Raw genomic sequence first — 22,653 nt, forward strand, 5'->3', positions numbered from 1 at the left:
GTAATATCCCTGCAGCACAATGTGTGTTTCTAAAGTCAGCTTTTTTTGAGCTTTTATTTTTTGACATTTACTTTACTTCCTCATTGTTTGGGGTCACATTGATGCTAAAGATATACATTTAAAAAACAACAAAACTAACCTTTATTTCTCCATACAATGTTTTTCTTGTTTTGTTTTGTTCTGCTTTTTTAAATTTTTTGTTTTGCTTCGTATTAAAATCCATGGCATAAAAGTGGTGCAATGCATTGTGTTGTTAACTTTAATATATCTGACCTTTTGGCATTATTGTTCAAATAACATTCACGCCAATAAAGGACATTGAAATTGAAAAATTGGTGATAAACTGCACATTTGGTTAAGGTGGGAAAAAAAAGACATGGCCATAAAGTGTTGTTACACCAAACGGAGAAATGTTTTACACGTTAAATGGACGTTATATGAACAAATGCACTCTCTTGCCACTTTATTAGGTGCACCTGTACAGTCTATTGCAATTCAATGCAACAGCTCTGTCATAAACAAAGTTGCTTCAACAAAGTTCAGTTTTTGTAACTGGCGTCATTGTTAATGGATTTACAATCACCCATTAGTTGCATTGCAGCCTGTTTCAGCTCTGCAGTCTGCTTCCGTACTGGAAAAGTTTCAAAAACTGTTGTCTCCATTAGTCACTTAGATACAAAAACATTGGAAAGTAGCGTTTGAAAAATACTCAAGTTTCCCTTCAACACCTCTAAGACTATCTCAAAAAGCTGAATGTTAGAGGCACAATAAAAGTAACTTAACTGCAGAACAGTTATTGTGTTGCATTTTGTAATACAGCTGTCATTCATAGATAAGGACATACACAGTATGTAGTCATTACTCATGTTTTGGGGTCAGTTTGACCCCAGAGAGTTTTAACTACACTACTGAAGAAAATCAGTTATTTTTTAATGAACCATGTTTTACAGCTTTCCTCTGAAACGTGTCATCAGTTAAAAATCAGGTTTATAAGTTTATAGGTGAGTTTCATAAAACTAAGTAAAGTCTGAGGTATCAAGCTCATAAAACAATGTTAAGTATGTTTTTCGAGCTGGAAAAGAGAGGCTGAATTTAAGTGCTGAAGCTGTCAGAGAGGTGTTGATTCCACTTTACATGTGGTCCTATATTTTGTCTTAGTTTATGGTGGCGGTGAATTGGACTCTCGCACATTATAATCTTAAAAGTAAAACTTTTGGTGTAGGGCCACTATAATATGTTGCATTAAATTGCGTATTAACAGATGGACAGATATGGACATAATTCTTACACCAGACATCTCCAGCTTCATCTTCTTCACACTTAACATTGTTATACATAAAATTCTGGCATCATTTTCAGCCCTTACAAAGACTGGTCTTTGTCTTGAAACTACACTGGGGATTTCTGAACTGGTTCATGATATGATACTGGCTTAAGTATAATGACAAGCTTTCATTATAAAAAGGTGAAATGTTAAAGTGAGGAAAGACTGCTGGAACTAGACGGTGCCACTCGGTGGTCACAGAGTATTATAACAAGTTGTCAATGGCCGGCTGTTTTTATGTAAACCTTTCTTGACATTATGCATTATTAAAAACTGTGTGTGGGTTTGATCGTGACGGTTAGCTGAGTATTAATGGATTTTTTTTCCCCCTTCATCTCCCGTGTTAGATTTGATGAAGGCTTGGCACAACCTTTGGGGAGAAAAGTCAGTTGGTGGGAGCTGAGTCATCACATGCCTGCATCATGTCTGTACCTGCTGATGCAGGGATTAATACAGGAAACAATCAGCACAACCAAACCCCGCTCTGTGAAGGTAAGCCATATCACAAAAGCTGTCTGCAAACAGAGACAGAATCACCAATACTGATACTATAGGTTTTTTTCATTATTAAAAATGACTTTTGACTGCCATGTAAAGGGGAGAGACACAAGTACTTTGGTAATGCCAAAGGGAAATTGAACTTTTACAGCAGCTGCTTTACATAAATCACAAAAAAACAAATGAAGTAGATGATAAAGTACAAGTAAAAGGCCAAAACTTAAACAGACTAAATAAAATTTAAGTTAATAAATTCAACCATGAATATAGACTAAAGATAGGATTAACTCTACTGAGTTACTAGTCCTGAAAATACACTTTAAAATGAATTGTGCATTTGTGCAAGGGAAGCATATATTGCTGAAATCTGTATAGTAAGATGCAGAGCTGTCTTTTAATATTAAAGAAATTAATTTCACATATAACATACGTTAACATATACATGATTTACTGGATATACAGTATATTCAGATGGTTCATTTAGTGCAGAATGAAAACAGCACATTCAACAGACTGGTTAATCTTTGCGACATCTTGCTGCACACATTAAAACTGTCATGGCACTTGCAATAATCCACCGCACGTTAACGAACACAACCATTCATAGCTGTGGAGTCTCAAATGCAATCATATCAGTCACAGCTTGTGAACTGCAGTCAGACTATCAAACTAGGCAGCTGTGATCAAATATGAGTCAAGAATCTGTCACTGCAATGCCTGTTTCTTACCTCATGATTTCTCTTCTTATTGTGTGCAATAAGAGGAGTAATCATAATGGGAGGGCCGAGGAACAAGACTTTCTAGTGCACTGCTGCAAGAGTATAGTGACAGTTTAAGCAAATATGATAAAGAGTTACTTTTTTATAAAAGTTATCAACTACAGCTTAAAAAAGCCTGAGTTTCCCAAATAAAAAGAGTCTGTGCTCTGCCCTCCTGTGGACGGTCTCTGCGTTTCCCAAAAAGATCCCATGCATGTTAAAACGCTGCATTTACACATTTTACTGTTTAAAACTGTCCTGTGAACTATGAAGGTGACGTGCACCGTACAACAACAGCAGAGAAGCAAATATGCATGCACTAAGAAGAGTATTTATGGGCCTAACATATCTGGGTTTTAGTTTCATCAAATCACACTCAAAACAAGTCTTATATTGACACTTTAGGTATTGATTAGCCCACCACCCACAATATTGTTCATACTTCAAAACCATAATCATAGAAGTTTTCAAGTGTTAGCTAATCCCACCAGTGAGCAATAATGTTGTGATTAAATGTCTGCACACAATCAAAGAGCAACAGTTATTCACTTCAACAGAGACGTCATCAAACAGGCCAAAAGCCTGACATGAGAGGAAAGTGAAAACACATTTTTGTAAAACTTTATTTATCCCACAATGTGTGAATTCCCCTGATGGGGGATTAATAGTCTTACCTTAGAAAAATGTGCTCACACTGTCCTCTCTTTTGACTTTTTGACTGTTTGCTGACGTCTCTTTTTTAGGTAAAAAAAAGAAAGGAAAAAGTTTCCCTTTGAGTTTTTTCAGACCATTTAAACAAAAAAAAAATCAAAGTTCACTGATGGGATTGAACACTTGAAAACACTTGTGTTTAGCAGCCAACACTGACTGAACAGCAAATAAAAGCATTACAATTAAATGTTAAAAAAAAAATCAATAACACCTCTGCTCTTAAGTTCCCTCTTATGAATATAAATGGACAAAGCATGGCCTCCTTTTGAAGGACATCAACCAAAGATACAAGGTACAAGGTTGTAGGGGATTATTGATCTGTTGTTGAGGAAAATTAATGGTATTTCCTGTTTGAAGTCTCAGCATGTAGCTGTTTTTGACCAGTCAGCTCGAGAAGGTCAACAGATGCAGCTGAAACCTGATTGGTATTCTAGCACACTCAGTTGTAAAGGGAGGATCGGACTTTAAAGAATTCAGCCGAGGTCCTGACAGTCACCACAAGGTCAGGAGTTTCCATGGCGATGCCAGTGCAGGACTCTTACTGGTTTAATCTGAATAAGTAACGTAAAGAGGGGATTATGTCAAAATGCAGTGTTTGACAAAATTAGCGAGTAGGAATACATTTTATTTAATGCGCCGCAATGACAGTTATTGTTGTCTTGTGAGTCATTTTACAGATCATTTGTTCTGAGTGAATCATGTGCACTGATAACTGTCTCCACTGGGAGTCAGTGTAGGGCACAGATAAGAGCAAATCAGTCACCTGTAAATCATTGTTTCCTTCTGTATCACTGATTCAAATAATTGCTGTGGCCTCCAGTTTCTCAGCAGAAGTGTGTCCCCAAATATCTGCAAAATAGCTTTTGGTTGTGAGTGAGATTTCAGACGAGTTTATGGGAATATGAGCAGACAGTCGTCTCATTTTAAGCTTATTTCTCAATTTTGATAGGAGCCAAAGCCTCTGTCTGGTATTGAAAGTTTCATATCAGTTTCCAGGTTGATGGGGGGAAAATTAAAATTAATTTGAGGATATGTCAGTGTTACAGTTTAGATTAAGAGCCTTTAAAGTATTATAAATTGGATAGATTTTGTTTTCTAGTTTGGGTTTGGCTTATTTTGAGGGATTGTAGTTGTAGGTTAATGGTTTGTATTAGATTTCTTGCCTTAAAGGGAAACGTGGGGGAAAAAAAAGTATAAAGCCTGTTGTAACTCCAGAGGGAGCTGTGCAGAATCTGATAAATTGACTTAAATGACATCACTTGTGTCAGCAGCAGTTGGGACTGAAGACAACAAATCTGTTAATGAGAAAGATCTAGAAGTGATATCACCAGACCTCTGTAGCAGCTCTTCATCTCTGTTTAATACGAGGGGCTTCAGGCTACATTAGCTGCTAGCATAACACACAAACCTCTGAATGAACTGATGGCATTGTGGGTAATGCAGGCACCAGATGTGGACTAGGAAGAACAATGTGTGGATGCAAACCAGATAATATCTCTAATATTGCAGCATCAATCTTGATACTTTGTACTGTGTTGAATTTTTAGCAGCTAAATTGTGTGGAAACTATGAGTTTATTGAAGTGTTTACACTGGTAATAAGTGGATTACATTAATTCCAGAGAGATTTTATTCCAGGTTGTAAGGCAACTGAACTATCATGGCTCATGGGTTAAAGTGATAACAGTGTCTGGTTTGACTTTGGGTTATTTTGATGGATTGTAGCTGCAAGTTTGAGGTTTATTGAGGAATAATTTCTTCAGGAAAATTGTTTTGAGTTAACTTTGTGTTCCTTCCTGTAGTGCTGTTTATTGTTTGATGTGAGTTGTCAAGTGCACTTTGAGCACCACATCTGAGTGCCATCTAGTTCCTTTATTTATATTCAAGTGAACAGACGTCTCTACAGCCGGAAAAGGAAGAATATTGATTTTTGATTTTGAACTGTCCCTTTAGGGTACAATTTTGAGTTACGTTACTACAGCGATTCCACTTTGTGCGACACTGTACTTACTGTACCATCTCTGTTTCTGTTTCAGTGCTGAATTTATCCAAGGGCTTTGTGCTCACTACAGTTGAAAATTCTATATATAAAAAGTAAGAAAAACTCATAATATCAGGCATTTTTATATATTAAACTAACAATTTTAAAAAAAAAAAAAAAGTTTAAATGCTTTTGACCTTTACACAATGTCTGTGACCCACGTGATTATTTTTCTCCTCAGATTTATTTTCAGCATAATCAATGTAGCTTTGAGTACTCAGACAGTGAACGCTCTGTGTGCACTCTGTGTTTTCCATGCATGCACCTTTGTTTGTGTGCATGTGTCTGAGTATATACACCAGAGCATTTGAGTTATATGTCATCCTCCATCCGTCATCACAGGGGTTCAGTACAGGAACGGTACAGTTTAAGTGTCTCAGGGTCTGCGGTTGTGGTTTTCGCGATGTGGAAGGAAACGTGGTTTTCTAGCTACCGGTTTGTTCCACATTTTTTGTTCCTTTAAATAAACACGAGTGACTTGATGAGTCAGTCTCAGTATCCTTCCCATGGCCTTATGGGAGATCACGGCTGGTGGTCCAGCACTGTATAACCATTAACCACAGTGTCTGTCCACACCACAGCACCCTCCAGTGGGACAGTGGACATATACATCACACTCAGCTTCCTACATACCTCCTCACACAAACAGATGGAAGACATGCAGCCGTGATCGGACCACAGATTGTTGTCTTTACAGTCAGAGAATTTGCTGTAGTTTTTCGACGTGAGCTTTGGGAACAAGGTCTTTTTATCTGAAGACTAAATAATCAGCAGCACACCCTCCAAACCACCGGTGACTGTAAATGATGGGTGTCATTTTGACTCTGCTGGGAGTCTCGTCTTCATTGGGAGTACACACTAATAAACAACTGAACAAGGAGCTCGTTAATCATTATGTGCACACGAACACATGCAAACACGAAAAGAAGATATAGATTAACTGATGGTGTCGTAGTAAAAATGGTAAAAAAAAATAGATTGAAAACTAAAAGATCAGAGGTTTGGTTGTCTCCCATTCACTGTATGCATCAAAGAAAAAGTTCAGCATTTTGGAAAATATAGCATGACCACTTTACATTGAAAAAAACAATTGGCATTGCCAACTAGGCTGGACATGTCTTGCATTCTCACCAAAACAATACTCGATTTGGTCACTGCAAACATTGCTGGATATGTCTCGAAATCTTGCATTAAACTACCTGCTTTTATTGCTACAAACAGCTGTGAGCTATCACAAAAAATACCTTTTTTGGTCAATACAAACACAGCTGGAAATGTCCCGAACTCCCCCTAAAATATACAAACTTCTGTTGCTACAAACGTGACTGGAAATTAAATAATACCCACTAAATAATACCCAGTTTGGTCACTACAAACATGGCTGGGAATGTCTTGAATTCACAAAGAAATACCACTGTTGATGCTACAAAAAGGGCAAAAAATGTCTGGAAAAAGCAGTACTGCAGGTTTACATTGGTCTGATCACATTTCAAGAACATAACTAACTCAGCAGAGAACCCCTTGTCTCCTCAGCCCATCTTTCTTTCTCTTTCTCTCCTCCTTTAAGTGCTTCCCTGACCTCCGATTGTCCTCCAGTATTTATTGTGAACTGAGACGAATTGTGTTTGTCCATCAGGGTCATACACACTGCTGCCTTTTCAGCAGAGAAATACCAAGGAGTGCACATCAGCCGTTCAGAGTCACTGCAGGACACAAACACACAAACTATCAGATGCTCCGACCACAACGTACACAGAGGAAATTTCAGTTTTTGGAAAACTATAGAGATTAGAAAAAATCTAACTAAACTGCCATATCCCTATTTCCTATATGAGGACTCTCAAGGAGCAATTTATGATTAATAAAATTGCAGATCTGAGCAGGGATGGGTACGTGACATCCGACCCCTGACCTCTTCTGCTCAGTATTTACTGCGATTAAAGAGGAATGTGTTTCTGTTGTGAATGCATCTTTTCAACGTCGGCAGTGCCACATGTCACACCCCATGCAATTTTTTCTTAATTTATTAAGTTATTGTGAGTAATTTGAGACAATGCAGGTTATCAATTAGTCACTTTAGTTAATTATCAACCAAATATCCCCTAATTGCTGTTTCACAAATGTGAAAATTTGCTGCTTTAGTTCTTTTTTCATTATATAAAGACAAGGGATACACACACACACACACACACACACACACACACACACACACACGAAAGGACAGTACTGTCTAAAGTAATGCAATTCAACAGTCTTTGCATTAATACATCTTTTGTAAAACTGTAATTAACACTTGGACTTTAGTAATCAATGAAACTGTAGTTTGTGTTTTTGATGAATTACTTTTTTCTGGCTGTCCAGTGTACAGTACTGTGGAAATATTTATGATTAAGGTATCTGTTCTGTGGTTCTGGTTTAGATCAGGGACAACAAGACGAGTTGTAGCTTCTAAAAGTGAGACAGATTTTTAAAATTGCTTTTTTCTACTTTTCAAAAATGTTCTTCAGTATCTTTTCTCGGTTTCGAGGCCCGGAGATTTTCCTGTGACAGAGATACTTGGACCTGAGCTGGATGAGCTCTGTCTGACTCCTTGGCTTTCTAGGCACATTCCTTGTCCAGGTGCTGTGTATTTTCTTTTTCATTCTGCATGAGCACCTCATGTAAACTTTTCCAGGCCAAATTCATTCATTTATCACTCAGACAATAAAAGGATTCATCTCCCTGGTAAGCAGCCCAAGATGTCTTTCTTTTTTTTTTTAAAGATATTCTGGTCTAACCTTTAACTCTATTTAACCAGATTCACAGTCAAACACAGTGAACATTTTGAGGTGGTATTTTTTGTTCTGGTTCTAGTTTTTAATGGGGGAAGAGAAGCATATTTTATGGGTGTTTCATCTTCCAAGACAGAGCAAATAAACTGCAATATCTATACTTTTCTGAGGTTCAGAGGTCAACTTGTAGGAGGTCCGTTTGGCCACCTCAGTTGTACTGTATATGGAAAGTGTGTGTGTGTGTCTGTGTGTGTGTGTCTGTGTGTGTGGTCTAAAGTTTGCATATGTGCTTCACAGAGGCTCCACTATATATTGTTTAACTAACCAACTATAACTTATTGAATCTACACATAGATCTCAAAATAAATGATTTAACAGTGAAGTGGGGGAGACACAATATTAGATTTTCACTACGTGATTATTGTGGCCAAAAGAGTTTACAGTTATGATTGCAATATCTAACTTGTAATTTTAATGAGTTTTATTTAACTGTATTCTAATCACTGATGCAATAATGTGTTAATCACTTTAATGTTGAAGCTGGTAAAAGTGGAGCTAATTTTAACTACTTTCTACTTGTGTGCTCGGTATTTTGTAAATTTTTTCCTCCTAAGGAATAAATTTAATTTGTATCTAATCTATAATAATACACGATAATTTATTTATTACTTAAATTTTGTATAGTTAATCTGAAAATTAAAAGTAATTGAAGTTATTAAATGAATATAATTAAGTAAAAAGTACAATATTTGCCTCTGAAATGTAGTAGAGTGCACATATAAAGTAACAGAAAATAGAAATACTCGAGTTAATCCTTTAAAACCTGAGAAATCAGTTTGAAGGCAGAAACGTGGCCCAAAAATTATCAAAACATTAGAAATGAAAATTACCTGAAAATAAGCACTGACAAACAAGTAAAAAGGAAAAAATGTGCTGGAAAAAATGTATTTATTGTATATATTTATTTCTGTAAAATAATTGCGCCTCCAAGGAATTATTATTATTAGAAATATAGTTTTTGGATAATTTTCTGATAATCCTTCCCTCTCTGTAAAACTAATTGTTTGGTGATTTTCTTGTCACCCTTTACTTATTTCTTGCAATTTTTGGGACATCTGGGTCATTTTCTTTTTTCCCCATGTTAAAAAAAAATCAAACCAATTTGCTCTTAAAAGGGTCAAAAAGCTGGCGAAAGGCTTCTGAATGCAGCACAAGAAAATTGATGTCAATCCAGGTTTCAAAAGGTTCAGTAAAAGTACATAAAGTATGTACTCAAGTCCAGTAATTGAGTCGATATACTTAGTTACTTTGCCGCCATTGCTATACATCTATTCTACATTGCTTCTCAAAGTTGAAAGCTCTATAGACGATAAATCCGGCCTTGTGTTGTCCATCTTAATATCGGCGATGTTTCTGTAAAGTTGTGCAGTTTTGTGGTTTACCTCTGTGTGCATTAATGTAGTGGTTCATCTGTTGTTACTTCCCCGTGAGAAGCAGAGTCAGACCGTAGAGAGAGTTTGGTTTTGGTGGTGAGGTTGCACTCCAACTGAGAAGAGAACAGTTGAAACTGTTTACAGAACCTGAGAACTAGAAAGATTTTTTGGCATAGACATCGGCACAGTTGGGCCACTTTGGTTTTCCCATAACCTCTTTTTGTTCAGCGTGATCTTTTGCTGTAATATCCAACACCTGACAAAGATTGCAGTAAGTCTCAAACAGATGCAGTTATTTTTCTGTGGTGTGAAAAAAACTGTGTATTTTAGACTTATTGTAGGACCTAAGCCGTTAATTCCAAAATTAAACCAAAAAAAGAGAATTGCAATGCATCTAAGAGTCTAAGAATTTTTTCCTACATCCCGACTTAAAACTAATTTGACACCCTTTGCTTTACATCTTTAGGTATGCTGACGTAAGTACAGGCCTCTGTCATGTTGAGTTTTACGTGCACAAAACAAACCATCTCAAAAATGTTCCATGTCAAAGTTTTGAGAATACATTTTGGAGTTGCATTTCCGTCAAGCATATTACACCTGGCATGTGTTGCCTGCCGTGGTTTGACATTAATGATGGCAGCAGTGTGTGTAGAGTGGAATAAAAGCGGGTAGTGCGGTGGACTGCCTGATATATATATGTGCCGTCAGGGACTCTGGACTGTACATTAAGTGTTCTCCCCTGCTGCCAGGAGTGCCAACATTTACAGTCATTATACAGATTATTTCAATGTGCTTTCAGTCACAAGGCAGACATTAAATAGTGCTTTTGTGCAGTTGACAGAAACCATGATAGGTGGGTTTGGTTTCAAAGTGTGACATTAATTAAATAAAGTGCCGCAGACTATAAATTCAGTTATTCACGAGTGTGCAGTTTGGTTGAATTGTCAGTATGTGGCACTCTGTCTGACTCGTTTGCAGAGTAAAAGTCAACAATAGAATTATTTTTGTTTTGTGAGAACAGAACTTGCTTTATTTTTATTTTATTTATTTATTTATTTATTTTATAAACACACAAACCCATTTGCATGTTTTTGCCCTATCGCTGCGTTTTTTTTATACCACATTACCATTTTTTTAAAGTATCTTCTTCGCTATCTGTTTGTGTCTTTGTTTGTCTCTCTTGACTTTTTCTATGTAATTGTGCTTGTTTTTACTTGTTTTGTTGTCATTGCAATTCACAATAAAAAATAGATAAATAAAATAAATTTTCTGCTGAGTTCCACATACGAGACAAATTGCTTTAGCTGTCTTGTCCCCATATGCTGCATCCCAGCATGCTCTCTGTTTGTCCCAGGTCAACACTGAATCCTATGAGCATTCCTCACATACTAACACCTCACTGCAGAATACCCTACCCACAATGCCTTTCAGCAAGCACCTGTGTTTATGGCCCAATACCGCACCCTTTCACCCAGTGGGAAATACAACTTTATTTATTTAGTTTAAATGCATTATAATAAAAGCTTGTATCTTATTATTGTAGACTTTGGTGCATTTGATGTTCCAGGATGCTGTGTGGAGCGCTCGTATATTCATTGTTTGTGTTGATTTAAAATATGCTTAAAGGAAATGTACAGTTTCTGCTTGTTACATGCATACAGTCTTTGTCAATATACATTTACAATTCTGATCAAACACTTTGTTTTTTATGTTTATAACCTTGCGCAACAAAAGCACATTTAGAATTAAAATTTATAATTTATGCCATACCGTTTACATTGCTATTGTTATTATATTTTTATCCTCTGTATGAATTGTTGTACTTTTTTCTACTTTGTTTTTCCTTTTCTTTCTTTCTTGATATTTCTATTGTCTGTTACCTGCCAAGGAACTACAGATGGAAAATACCAGTCCTGCTAACTCTGGCATATTTACATTTGTATTTTTTTTACAGATGTTCATTAATATGCTTTGTCCCCTTTAAATCAAATAAGATTAAATTAAAAAACATCATGGTTTGGCTCAACATTTATAAGGGAAGTAAATCTGTGGTTTGTACCACAGCAAAAGCTAGCTGGCATTTTCAATAGCAATGAATAGTCAGCTTTGTTTTCTCCCTGATCTCTAAGCTCAATCCAAAATAACCTTGATGACATCACCAGGCCCATATTTTTAGGTTAAACTCGATCGACTGACTCTTTATCACCTTACAATCCAAGATGCAGTTTATTGGTGCATCCAAGTTTTGTACTGTAGTGACATGGTGATAGTTTGAATGACAGGAATCTGACAGATTTTGGGATGTGATTGGTTACCTTTCTGTGAGTTTCCAACACTGTTAGTTCACAGAACTCTTATAAGCTAAAAAAAACATTTCGCTGTTCATTGAAATTATATGAGATGGTGCCCAGCTTTGCTTTCTGTGTTCAGTTTGGCTTAACAGTGACTTGAGATGGGATTTGTGCACAGCATCAGAGGAAGTGTTGCCGGGGAGGCTCATTTCTACAACAGAACATCCTCTTGGGCAAATAGCTCATAAATCAAAGTGCTGATATTTAGGGCTAAAATCACTGCTCCCCTGCACACACTGTGCAAGATTTGGCACAAAACTATGAAAACTGTAAATCACACCGAGGCCAACAGAAAAGAAAGGACTTTTGTGTGTGTGCGTATTTCTGCTCATGCCTGATTGACTCCTTGTTATGAAGATATTTGGTAGAAAAATGCAGAGTTCTTGACTCAAATCGAAGAAAATAACCTCTGAATCAGAGTATTTACTGCATATTTTTTTACAATGTTAAGGGTCAGTGCGTGGGTTAGTGAGTGAATCAAACAGACTTTAATATAACAATATCAGCTCATTACAGTCACCACAGGAAAGAAGCACGGCTGATCAGATAAAACAGGAGAAAAGGTCTTTATCATATTTACTCTTCTGTTCATGTATGACCTGTTCAGCTGTAAATATGTTTATTTATCACTCACATGTTTCTCCCACATAAAGTCTGAGCAGTAAATCAAATGTGACAGGAGTCTACAGACTGTCTGTCTCCCTCTGACATGTCTCACAGTATATCACGTACATGAGTCTGTGTGCTGTGGGTGCAGATAGGAAAGAGGTGGTAGTACCACAGTGTGATGAGGGAGTACAGGAGGTTTTGTACATATGTGTGACTGCAGAGTGTTTGGGATTATCCAGCAGGTGTGACTAAACATTCCCATAAAGGTTTCTTCCAATAATAAAATCTGTGCACAGCAGCAGAAACACAGTCAAGTTATGTTTCGATTGATTCCAGTTTAATCTCAGCGCATTAATGTTGCATTGATGCAAGACAACTCAAGACAATCGTATGATTACAGAGTTGATTATGTGATGGTTTGGCGTTTTTGCTGTCGCCGTAGGTGACCATATTTTGTGCTAAGGAGGAGGGAGGGGCGGTGGTGACTGAGAACCTGATGATACCTTTGGCAGTCTCAGCCTTAATTATGCATAACTTTAAGCCTCAGTAAAATGTAAATGTTGAATTATATAAATGAAATGTAGATTAATGTTGATATTAGCTAAAGAGACCAAAACAGTTTTTGTTCCAGGCTGTAAACATGTTTATTTCATTTGTAAAGTTGGTCATTTTAAGATGGCGATTGACTGACTTTTGGGGCCAGCCTCAGGTGGTCATTTAAAGAACTGCAGTTTTTGGACACTTTCACGTTGGCTTTGATCCTCAGCCCTAGAGGTTGCCTCTTGGATGTGAGGCATCCAAGTTTGTATTTTTAGGAGCTCTGCATTATTTAAGTGTTGGAGAGTGGAGGGAGGGGGAAAAGCTATCTGTCTCTGTCCAAAGTGTAATATAGAAATAAACAGTCTCATAATGCGTATTGCTGATGTTTGTGGTTGTTTGCAGAGAGCGGGACTCAGCCCCTGCTTTTTGACACACTCAGCGATAGGAGGAGAGACAGACAGTTGGAGAGTTGATGATGGCTGAACTTCATGCTGCTGTACACGAATGCTTTGCGAGTAATAACACCTGCGTGACAGCTGCTGATCCGGCTTTAGATAGCTCGGAGTGACAAAAGCACTCAAATGTCAAAATTTTGATCATCAAGAACACCTTTTACATTGGTTTTCAACTGAAAAAAAGTGGTTTAGGAGGTTTAGTTACTCCTCATGTACAGTACTTGAGTAAATGTACTTGATGTATATATACTGATGATGGTCAAAAACTTTGCTTTGACATGATGTGTCTTTGAGATATCAGTCAGTGAAATCAAGAAATATTGTGCTAGCTAGTCATATTTAGAGATGACTTTTCACTTTGTAGAAAGCTGTTTCTCCCTGCCTCCAATCTTAATGCTAAACGAACCACATCCTGCCACCAGCTTTGTATTTAACACACAGACAAGAAATTGATATAAATCTTTCCTTCTCAGTTTTAGAAAGAAAACAAATTTCACAAAATGTGAACCATTTCTACACTGGCGCTCCATCACATATTTAAGAGCCATCTGATGAATTCTTTGTTTCTGATTTCTTGTAAATGATTCCACCTGAGAGACCATGAGAAAAGAAAGCCTCTTGAATCAGACTCGACCCACCGAGCCGCCTCATACCTTGTAAACGGCGTGCCCGTCTCTCTCGGTAGAGTGATGTCATCGTTGGACAGCCCCGGGTAAGAGACAGGAATGTTACAGCCTGTTGATTGAGGCGAAGGATTGTGCTGTGTATGTGTGTTTTCTGATGTGTGGAATGAAGAGAGACAGTGCACATGTTTGTGCACGTGTACGCTGATGTGCATGTATGGGGGCTTTGCTGCAACACTGCTGTGTGAAGGCCAGCTGTGAGCGGGGGAGTGTGTGGACCTCCTGTACGTTCACAGCAAACACACAAAAGCCCCCAACTCACTGAGAGGCACAGATACATGTACAGGAGGACGAATTAAAGCCAGACGGTTTGTGTTGCTTATACCATTAGACAAATTCCCCGGACAGACTGAGTGGAGACTGTGGTGTTTGGGGTCATGGTGGCTGGTCATGGTGTTTGGGCCTGAACCATGGGAGCCTCCACTGAGGACACACTTAGCTCCACTTTGGGAGAAAATTAGCTTAAATATGTGATCAAGTAGTTTGTGTTGTCCTTAACCCAATTTCTTTAATAGATACAAACATTATAGATATGACAGATGGCCCATAATTTTGAGATAAAGTAAAGGTTGTGAGACTTTGACCTCACACCACAGTGTGCATTTATTTCACGGGGTGGAGGTCTGTGAGAGGGAGGTGGTGGTACGAGTCCTGGGAGCCCCACTGTGTGAGCAACGAGGTTGTTTTCTTAAAAAACTGAATAACAAACCTCTGGCCTTGTTGGTGGTGAGAGGGGCATTTTTGAAGTGACACAAGGGACTCCTAAACCCTGTGATTTATTGCCGGACCCATGGTAGGGGGCAAGGAACGAAAAGTACCCACCCTGAGTGTAGCAGGTGTGGGCTGAAGGCTGCGACAGTACGGTCATCGTAACCTATGATGAAGAGGGCACGACTGAACTAAATAACAACTGTAGGCCTATAGCAAGCTCTAAGGATCATACTGTTTATTCTAATGTCTACATATGAGATTTTGTGGATATTTCAAAGGTGTACTTTGCAGGTATTCATGCTAACTACTTGAAAACTCAAAATTTAAACCAAACTTAAGTATTCCCTTCCATGAGCACTGGTGGTTTGAGGGACACCATAATCCCTCATGCTTCTCTTTTTTTACTCCCTTACATAAAACTTAAAATTTCCTCCTTTTGCCGTGATTTTGGCGTAAAATCCCGATGCCAAAAGCCACTTTTCGCGGCTGTATGATAAGCCGCCAGGCGGCGTCACCTGAGAACACAGCAGGACAGAACCGTTTGCATGGTTATTATACATCGTTGATGGCCAGATGGCAGCACCTGCTGCAGCAGCATGATACACATACAGATGGCGATATCTCAGACTAACCATCTGAGCCAGCACGTGTTTGTTGATGTCCTGCCATTGGTTGTCATGTGCTTTTGTTGCCTAAACATAACCACATGCAGTGTCGTCACAGTCACAGCATCATCAGCAGACACAGAGGGATACCAAGTGTGTAATATATAGATGCAGAAGTCCACTACAAAGCGGCAGTATGTGATGACTTGGCTTACCACAAGCACTCAGGAACGGCACCAGATTTGAGGCCATTTTCATAGTGGCCAAACGATGGAGTTACAACTACCAGGTCCTTCACATGATGCCATGATGGGGCCAAAACAACTTTTTTCCATCAACTTTCATTGTGGAAGCTACGCCTGTAAATCAGTGGATACACTCTTTTGAGCATGTCATCCCCCAAAATGACTTGTCACAGTAGCAAGATTTAATACATTTCACCAGGTAACATTATGAAAGTCTAGAAGAGCTGCATGATTAAATCATTTTATCCCATCAAAGTATCAGAGGGCAAAACCGGAAGTAGCTGGCTCGCCAATGACACAGAAGATTATACACCAACAAACTCAAAATTTTTCGGCATCATTTGCCACTGAGCAACTTTCATAATGTCTCCATTTCTCTTTATACATCCATGCTGGCAATAGAGGCAATATTCAAAAGATCACCAAAGTAATTTGGATCCATTTTTTTTCTGGGCACCTCGAATTCCTTAACCAGATTTTGTGACAACAAACAGTTGTTGAGATATTTAAGTCTGTACTTAAGTGGTGGACAGGCAGATCAAGATTTAATTTACAAGGGCTAAAATTCCTTGATAAAAGTGAGGTTTATGCAGTGTGATGTTCTGGCAGTGTTGCATTTGTGCAGAATTAATGTCATTCTTGACATAATTTGGAGTTTCTTAGTTTACTGCCCTCCATTGTTCAGGTGTGGGGTTAGTTCACTGTGACCTGTAGGGTCAGAAAAGGAAGGTCAAGGTTCAGTGATCTGGGCACTGGGGCAAAAGTTCAAAATAGTAAAAGTCTAAAAAGAAAGAAGCTGATTACACACTTGTTGAAAAGCGTTGTAGGTATAACCCTGATTTACTCTGCTGAAAGAATTCCCAACCAGCTGAAGGCAGATAGGTGACATCATGAAAAGATAAATATTAACTCAGTGTGAGATCACTGGCCAGAAGGACGTAAATATTTTGTATATTTAGGTAATTATGCAGTATGGGTACACTCTTTTTTTAAAAAACAGACAAGCACTGACTTCATTGCTGACATGGTAGGAAGTATAGTCAGTCATGTTCGTCTTGGTGACGCTAAATGTTTAAAAGATAACTAGTATTTTGGGGTGCTTTCTGGCTGGTCTAAATTCCACAGCTCTCTGTCCCTGCGGACGAGGTGACATGGACACTTTCAGATGTTTACTCCTGTTTGCACTGCAAATTCCAGGATTGCCTCATGTTGAGGAGAAAAGGAGGGAAGAATGTTGGAGCTTTACAAACTCAGATGCCATAAACTCATCTAAATTTTTGACGAAGACTTGGATAGCTAACTCTTTAAAAAAAAAAAATTCTTAACAGTGAGTTACTCCGGTGATGGGCTGATTGTCTCAGCTTTATGACTGTAAAATGTAAACTCACAGCTGAGCAAATGTTTAAAAAGATGCATTTACAGTTGCCATGAAGCCCTGAAGTAAGATGTGAGTTGCCTCTGGACACCACATGCAATCATTCACAATGTTTGAAGTGTGGAGGTCACAGAAAATGATCTGTGAACGTTGCGCACAGACAGTGATAAATGGCAGATTGGACACAGATTGCTCTCTAAGAAACAAATACATCTGATAAGCACATTTCCACACACTGATATGCCAACACGTTCTTTCTAAATGCCACTCTGTCTGCCATAGACTTGTTTTGTCTATTAATAAACAGTATTTACTGTACGGTCAAGTTCGTGTTTTCATTTAAGCCTCTAAGTGGTGCTCTGCGGGAACACTGAGGTAAAAACACAAATACCTAAGTCATCGAGGGGCTCTGGACAATGTCATGCATAATACGCATCATGAACTTTCTCAGGGCACAGAGGAGGCGTGCCAGCTGGTGGGAAAACAAAGACACTCGTGTACACTGCGTGCAATTCTCTGTTTGGGTAAGCGGTATGCGTATTTGTGTTTGTGTGTAGATCTGGGTTATTTGTGCTCGCTGTATGTGAGCGCTCAGGAAAAATGGCTTTTTTATTTTCACATAGCAGCAAAGTGTCACTGCAGCAATATAGCAGTATATCTTTATTAGTGATGTATTTTGAGCTGGTAGTTTAATCCCTTAAACTTGTGGTTTAAACTTGGTCATTTATGTTGTATATTGGGATATACAAAACATACTGTGTAATTTACTGAATCTGTATAAATTATTGTTTGAATGTAAAAATTTGATTTGAACCTGCTAGGCAGCATTTCCCCAGAGAGAAGAGCTAACTAAAAAGCACTTGAGATCACCTTGCGATAGGATCACTAGAGCCGTGATACAGAAATCTGAGACTTAAAATGAATGCCAGTTGCTTAAAGTGGAGGAATAATGGCGCCATCTCTACATCCTAGCCCCCTAATTCTGGTGCCCTTACACTAACTACACCCATCTTCTAACTTGGCCTTAATTTTGATTTCACCTACCCATCTGTACATTTTTGGCATGGCTGCATCTTCAACGGTTGCATTGACAAAATCTGTCCCCAGACAGCCAAACAACTAAAGTTGGACGACCAAAGAGTTGGACTTCTTTCAGACATCATATTGACATCCAATGCCAGCTTTAGGTTTGGTGTAACCAGGACTAGTTTTTGCATGATGACATTCACACAAACACACACACACACACACACACACACACACACACACACACACTCACAGAATGAAAAAAAGTGTTAATAACATATATATATAATGCAGTAAATTATTTATATAAAATCTGAAATAATTAATTGAGGGTAGAAGTTGCCTATAGCAAAAAGGTGCATTACTTCTGAACAGATTCGTGTAACATGATCAAACTTTATGGACAGATGGACACCTTTTGTAACTCGTGAACCAGCTATCATAGGGAGGCATCATTGGACTAGAGATGACTGTTTTTAAAGTTGTTTGTGTTGTTTAAAGTTGTGCATGAATTTGTTGATGCATACATATAGACGGTTGAAGCTTTTGTGAATTCCAGAGCTCTGAGTCTGAACCAAAACTGTACAGTTGCAGTGAAACCAAAGCAATGACCTGAGAGATGCTCATATGTTCAGTTGAGCTCAGGGGAAATTCTGAGTCTGGTGTTAATTCTCTTTGTGTTTTGCTGCTGAGAAGCTTGTGTTTTAATTAAACTGGGCTGTCTCTTCAGTAAAAAGATACAAATACTTTTAAAATTGATGCTACAACACCAGAGAAAACAGAACAAAAAGACTGGGGCATTAGCTTTTTCTTAAGAGGTAGAAAACCTACAAATACCAGAATGCACTGTGCTGCACCAGACCAATAAACTGGCTGGTTGAAAATGACCAAAGTATCCCTTAATGTAAAAATTGATTGATTAGTGTTGTGAACCTCATTTTAATACAAGAAAATATTAAATGCTGAGGTGTGTCAGAGGTATGTTTGAGGATTTTATGGCACGCTAAATAAGTGCACAGAGTCTACTTTCACACACAGCGGCGTACAGTGCAACAGGTGCAGGCCGGCTGGTGAGAGGCAGTTGTGAGGCCCATTGAGGCTTCATTAATGGAACAGGAAGAGAATTGAAGCACGAGGGTAAACACACACAACTCATTACCCCCTGGCTATCGTGTACCTTTCACACCGCAACTCTAAGTGTGTGTTTGTGTGTGTGTGTGTGTGTGTGTGTGTGTGTGTGTGTGTGTGTGTGTGTGTGAGTGTGTGTGTGTGTGTGTGTGTGTGTGTGTGTGTTGCATTTATAGGAGTTCTGTGTTTGAGTGGGCGGGTGGGGAACAATTACAAGCTCCCAAAAGAGGAAAACTGCATTTTAGCATTTGTTCCTAAGGTTGTGGGTGACATTATATACAATTGTTGTCAGGCGCAAACCTTGCATCTCCACTTTCCATTATTTTCATTTTTTCATAGATCTACTGGTCCCCCTCTATGTCTATCATTTGGTTTTACCATTTCTCAACCAATGAAATGTATCTTAAAAAGCTTGTGACCTCTAATGACCTCTTAACCTCTAATCTCCATTGGATCCTTGTAAAAACACAGCGTTTTTTTCTGTTTCCTTCAAAATAGCATTTTGGAGATTGGAGGTTCGCGACCAACAGCAGCAATATAAAGTCATTATAGCAATTATACCAAAAAGAGATTGCTTATTAATAAAGGACTTTTAGAGCTTTTTTCCACACAGATATAAGACAATGATGTTTCTGAGAACGTCATCACAAAAAACTGACAGGTCTCAGCTGCAGAGTCACTCTGACAGCAGTAAGCTGACTAAGCTGACACTTGGCTGTTGGCAATGCAACAGGACATCCACCCTTTTTACACCACTCTGCCACTTAAGAACTACACGCGCCCTTTCTCCATCTTACTCACGCACATGAAGCCACCCTCCATCCGCACACACTGCTGGCCTCTGTTCTGTATCTAAAATCACGAGAGCAAGGAACACGGCAATTGACGCAAAGGAAATAAAAGAGAAAACACGCAGTCATAGCTGAGGTGCAGTACACAGGGTCGTGCTGTGTGTGCGTTACAGTTTGTGGTTGGACACGTCAGAGTTACTAGCTTGTTGTGGACAGGTGTCAAACCTGCCCTGGAAAGTGTCTGTCATCACAGACCAACAAAGACCCTCTGAGAAAATGAGTATTTTTAGTTTGTGGCTGAGACTGAATTCATTTCTTCAGGGTGCTCATCAGGCAGCTCTGCACCACTTTAAATGCTGAGTAAATCCTTCACACTGCAGCTAAGACAGGTGGAAATGAAAGGATGTTATTTTTCCTTCTGCTTATTTACAAATTCAGATTAATATCCTACTACAACAATAACCCAAATTGATTTTTTCGTTTTTTTTTTTTTTTACTGTTCTTCCTTTGTGCTCATCTGCCTGTCAGTTTCTTATTAATATTTTTTTTTGGCCTAAATGTATATATATTTTTAAACAATTGTATAACTGTTTTTACTTATCAATGCTAAGGGACTGCACTGATTGATGGTTTCATGGGGAACCTCACCTGTAAAGCCCCCTGAGGGTTTTCTGAGTTTCGGTAAATATACTCAAAAGTAACAATTTTGACTCATTAATGTAAAATCAATGCACTATTTATTTTTTGTGGCACCTTTTTGTACATATCTAACTACACAAAAACATTATGTAACTTAATTTTATTACATATATTGAATTCTATATCTATGGTTTGATTAATGCAAAACATTATTTTACTTTTATAGATTATATTTTGAATACTTTAAGTGCAAACAGACCACTGATTAACTTTACCTCTCTAGCCTTCCAAGTTTGTTAGCAGTACCATCGCAAAGACAACCGCATTGTTTTCCGTTTTCCTTAATGCCCAGCAGCTACCACTGTTTCAACTGTTACTTCCGTTGTTCAACTGTTCGCCATTTCCGCTACTGGAAATGCAAAGAACTTACATTGATACTGTTTGGTAAATGGGAATAGCTGCTGCTAGCTACAGGTTTTCAGTTTTGGTTGTGCAGGTTCCTTTGTGCCAAAATGAAGCCTTTGTTTTTCCAGGAGATTATACCTGGTGACAGACAGCACTAGTGCAAGTGAGGCTTAAGTGGAAGTCCGTGTTTGTTTGACCGATCCAAAATCACTCCCAATCACACTATGCAGACTACAACAACAAAAGATCCTCATATTCATTGCTTTTGCATTGTTTTGCTAGCATGCTAGCATTTTATACCCACCACCACCTCATAATGTGTTAGTAAAAATTCACATATTTCTATGACATCATGCTGGAATATAATGCTGTAGAGTAAAAGTAAGAAGTCTCAGCAAACAGAAATAACTGAATATACTGCAGTGTCATTATCTGAAAACATATAATAATATATAATATATAAATATATATAATTCTTCTCACTTCCAATTGTGCAGCTACTGCAAGACAAAATTGTTTAAAATCAGTAAATATTTGCCTTAAGCACTTTATATGGCCATTATGATTCTTTGTGTTGTGTGTGTGTGTGTGTGTGTGTGTTGTGTGTGTGTGTGTGTGTGTGTGTGTGTGTGTGTGTGTGTGTGTGTGTGTGTGGTGTGTGGTGTGTGTGGTGTGTGGCATCCTTGGCTGTCTCACAGTTTCACAGGTGTGTGCCAGGACAGGTGATTTTTAACAGCTTGTCTGGGCTCATACACAAAAAATAATGAAGTCCTTTTTTTACTGTGCACAGTGGCCCATAGATCACACTATTAATGAGGGAAACATTCCTGTTTATCATTGTCATCCACTGTGGGCGCTCAGCAAGGGGATGTGAGTATGTTTTGCCGCTATAAATTATGGCATAACTTTTTTGGGAGGTTATATTTACTCTCAGTCAAGTCTCCATCCCTCCCTTCCTCTCTGTGTCTGTCTCTCTCCCACCCACCCAAGTGGCTCCACCCTCCAGCAGATATAAGCTGTGTCCACAAGGTGTGCGTCTGTTATGAGCACATATCCCAGGGTTCACTCTGTGTGTCTGTCTGCCTGCTATTCTGTCTGATAGTCTGACTGCAGTGATTAATTCCCCATAAACGGCCACTCACAAAGGTAAGCACCCTCTGATTCTCACTGTATCATGTGTTTCATTTTCCTTTAATTTCTATTAGCACTTTATTTGTGTGATTAGTGGGAGAATTTTCTTGTGCATCTGCATGAAAAATGTCTTTAATGATGACTTTGTGAGTTCCAGTGTTGTTGCACTACTTAGTATGCATCCAATACATCTTCTAAATGGTTAACTTAAAGTTGACTGTCATTGTAATTGGGATTTTGCAGGAATTCATGGTGAAAATATTTGATCCAGTGAATTTTGTTTCACTCCTTTGTTTTATATTTAAATGGCATGTGTCATTTGAACTCGTCTTCAACTTGAGCTTTGATTTATGCTTTAAAAAGAAGCTCTTAATTAAATATATCACCACGCATGTGACATATACAGCAGGTAAATGTTCAAGAT

The 22,653-nt window shown here is 38.4% G+C and overlaps 1 protein-coding gene across 1 annotated transcript in view; it reads left to right on the top strand.

Moving 5' to 3' along the window:
* The first annotated feature begins 1,697 nt into the window (after window positions 1–1,697).
* Window positions 1,698–22,653, top strand: part of col8a1a (collagen, type VIII, alpha 1a) — a 35,981-nt gene continuing 15,025 nt past the window's right edge. The window contains exon 1 of the mRNA XM_042495133.1: window positions 1,698–1,816. Within this exon, the coding sequence (XP_042351067.1) occupies window positions 1,736–1,816 (81 nt within the window). The 5' untranslated portion in view covers window positions 1,698–1,735. The remainder of the gene's footprint in view (window positions 1,817–22,653) is intronic.

Source organism: Plectropomus leopardus, chromosome 10 (assembly GCF_008729295.1).
Source record: "Plectropomus leopardus isolate mb chromosome 10, YSFRI_Pleo_2.0, whole genome shotgun sequence".
Taxonomy (NCBI): Eukaryota; Metazoa; Chordata; class Actinopteri; order Perciformes; family Serranidae; genus Plectropomus; species Plectropomus leopardus.